The sequence below is a fragment of the Etheostoma spectabile genome, chromosome 4 (genome assembly GCF_008692095.1).
Source record: "Etheostoma spectabile isolate EspeVRDwgs_2016 chromosome 4, UIUC_Espe_1.0, whole genome shotgun sequence".
Classification (NCBI taxonomy): Eukaryota; Metazoa; Chordata; class Actinopteri; order Perciformes; family Percidae; genus Etheostoma; species Etheostoma spectabile.
In genome coordinates, this window is record NC_045736.1 from 33,687,912 (window position 1) to 33,690,791 (window position 2,880).

The window sequence follows — 2,880 nt, forward strand, 5'->3', positions numbered from 1 at the left end:
GTAGTAGTAGTAGCATACGTTTATTTTCTCAAAGTATCACAGACTAAAAGGTGCCCATTCTGCATGGAATTATTAGACACTAAACCAAAACACACATACCATAATGATAAACCAAACACAATCATACTCCTCAGACATTACAACTCAAAAACATAACTTAGGAACTTGTGAGGCACAGACTGAGCCTTTAACACGTCAAACATAGTGCGCCCTCCCATGCTGTTGATGGGCATAAACACAGACTGAGCCAGGTGGAACCCTGTCTGTAAACCGGTACCAGAGTTTACAACTCAGGATATTCTACAGACATCTGAAGGAAAAGCCTGTGACAGATATGTATAATATATAACAGATAGTTATATATTAGACTACAGAACGAAACAGGATTTCATCATTGCACCTTTCTATTCTGCCCTGGAGTTGAGTGGAAGAGTCTACAGACATACCCCTGTGCTCTGGATGGGAATACACATAATCATCTTTTTAGCTAACTCCCTTGCCAAGGAATAACTATTTGAAATACCCCAATAAAAAATTAGTTGGGTAAGTCTTATCATGGCATGTTAATCAATCTGTACAATCGCACTTCAAATGGCTTCCATCCCATGTCACCACATCCTGCACAGCCAGAAAACAGTGCATAGCTCAGCTCTGAACTGTGTCACATTTTGAATGCTTACTTTAACGCCAGGCCCCTGCACCATAATCCATAGGTTTGTTTTAAACGGTTTTATAACCAAGATATCCTACATAGCTTAGCTCCCGGTATCTCAGAACACTTTTAGTCATCTTCTAAGTTCAGATGTTGATCTAGAGTAAATCAAATGTATTTGTAAAGCTCAGTGAATGACAAAATTCTAACTTCAATTTACTGCACCACCAGTGTAGGCTGGCTGTCACCAGACCAGCCAAGCTCCATAGATTTGAGATTGAGTATTGGTCTGAGGAGTCTGCTCTATATTTTCTCTGCACAAGAGGCGGGACCAGTGGGAATAGTTTAAATGACTCTGTACACAATTGGATAGTCCTTCAACCAATCAGATCAACAATCCGGGTGACGTAGGAGTGACAGCGGCATCAACAGGTTGCTGCACTTTGGTGGCCACTATGTTAAATGTAAACAAGAAGCTGCTTCTCTATTGTCATCATGTTAAACTCGCCAATAGCGCGCCAGGTAGATAAGCCGGTTTGTGATTGGTTCCCGCAAAATTGTGAACTAAGCAAGATAATTAAACATGCAGGTTTCCAGACCGAGATGCAGGGAGAAATCAAACAGCCGACAGAGTGGGCGGGGCTTACCCAGTCTACCACCACTACACAACATCCAACAACCTCTGAAGATAATTTTCAGTGTAAACTGCATAGCTGCTTTAAAGGCATATTCTGAGCATTGTTCATCAGCAGGTTTTCTCTTCCTTTCCTCCTCCAGAAGTGTCTATAAATGTACTTTAAACTGTAAAAACTTTGCTCATTACATCAGACCAGAGGCAGGAGCCAGGACTAGGGTTGGGTACCAAAACCTGGTTCCACTATTTCAGTTCCACTTAATGTTGACTGAAACATTTTCCCTCTGTCGCTCCAAAACAGATGTAAAAATATCATTCTCTGTAGTCTATTGTTATCTAGCTACCGTAAAGGTAATTGGAATGCCAGATTTTCCCTCCCCTGCTTAGCATACCAACTCAATATTTAGTTTGTTGTTACTTGTTAATAATGTAACTGGTATTTATTGTTAAATTATTGTAGTTGTGTGTTAGGTGACTTACATTTACTTACTATAAATTTAAGTATATTAAAACATTAAAATAGTGTTTATAATTTTAAATTTAATTTTTTTTAAAGAATCTTTATTGGATATAATTTTTCAGTTTTTCAAGAATCATTTTAGGAATCAGAATCGTTTTAAAAGCACCAGTTCGGTATCAGAATCATAACCCCCCCCCCCCTTCTCTAGCTCACCAAACACTAAGAGCTCAAGAGGATAAAAGTAGTTGGACTCCACAGGCACTGTTCTAATATTAGCTGACGGTACAAAAGTAGTTGCACTGCTCAAATTAATCATCATAATGCTAATAAAATAAACCCAATTATTAGGTGGTTGAATGAGCACACCCAGCAGTCTGTCAGAGGAACCATGTGTGTGGGGAGGAAGGTATGATACCTACTCAACTGGCAGAGATCTTCCACAGTGAAATCACTGTCTCTCAAGTGTGAGTTCTTCCTTCTGAAAGAAGAACATGATGGTGACATAACATCAGAGATCAAAAGAAGACAAAGAATACTGGATTCACACAGCTGTCATTTGTCTAAAGCAAATTCACTCAGTTACTTAGTTGTAGTTGTAGGAGCGTCGGTATAAAACTTAGATAGGAGACAACTACAACTTTTTAATACATACATTCTTAGAACATGACAGACATGTATAGAGCATGATGACATGATACAACACACCTTTGTTTCTTCACAGCTGAGAACTTCTCTGAGACAATGTGCTTCAAAAAATTGAAGCAAAAAAAGAAAATCTGAGGGAGGAAAAACATTTCAATCAGGGAAGAAACACAGCAATCAAAACTCAATCACTAACGGCCAGTAGCTATTCCTTCACATCAGACAGTAGTCAAACATACTACAGCTAGCTGTTATACCAGGTATACCACCAGGTACCAACCAGCCTGAAGCAACATGCTCTCTGTTGTCGTCCTGCTCTCTGTGGTTACTGGGTGTTAACAAAGGAGCCCTCTCTTCGATTCTCAAAACCTGACAGCAGAACACATTTCAATGTTGATTGTTTGGACACTGACATATTTTCTCTAATGAGACTACCATGTGCCTGTACATTGGAAGTGTGACTGATACTATCTATCTATCTATCTATCTATC

At 39.3% G+C, this 2,880-nt stretch overlaps 1 protein-coding gene across 1 annotated transcript in view; it reads right to left on the reverse strand.

Moving 5' to 3' along the window:
• The window catches only part of mtmr14 (myotubularin related protein 14), a 24,680-nt gene that overhangs the window by 7,792 nt on the left and 14,008 nt on the right, over nt 1-2,880 (reverse strand). The window contains 2 exon segments of the mRNA XM_032513598.1: nt 2,166-2,224; nt 2,452-2,522. Coding sequence (XP_032369489.1) covers nt 2,166-2,224; nt 2,452-2,522 — 130 coding nt within the window.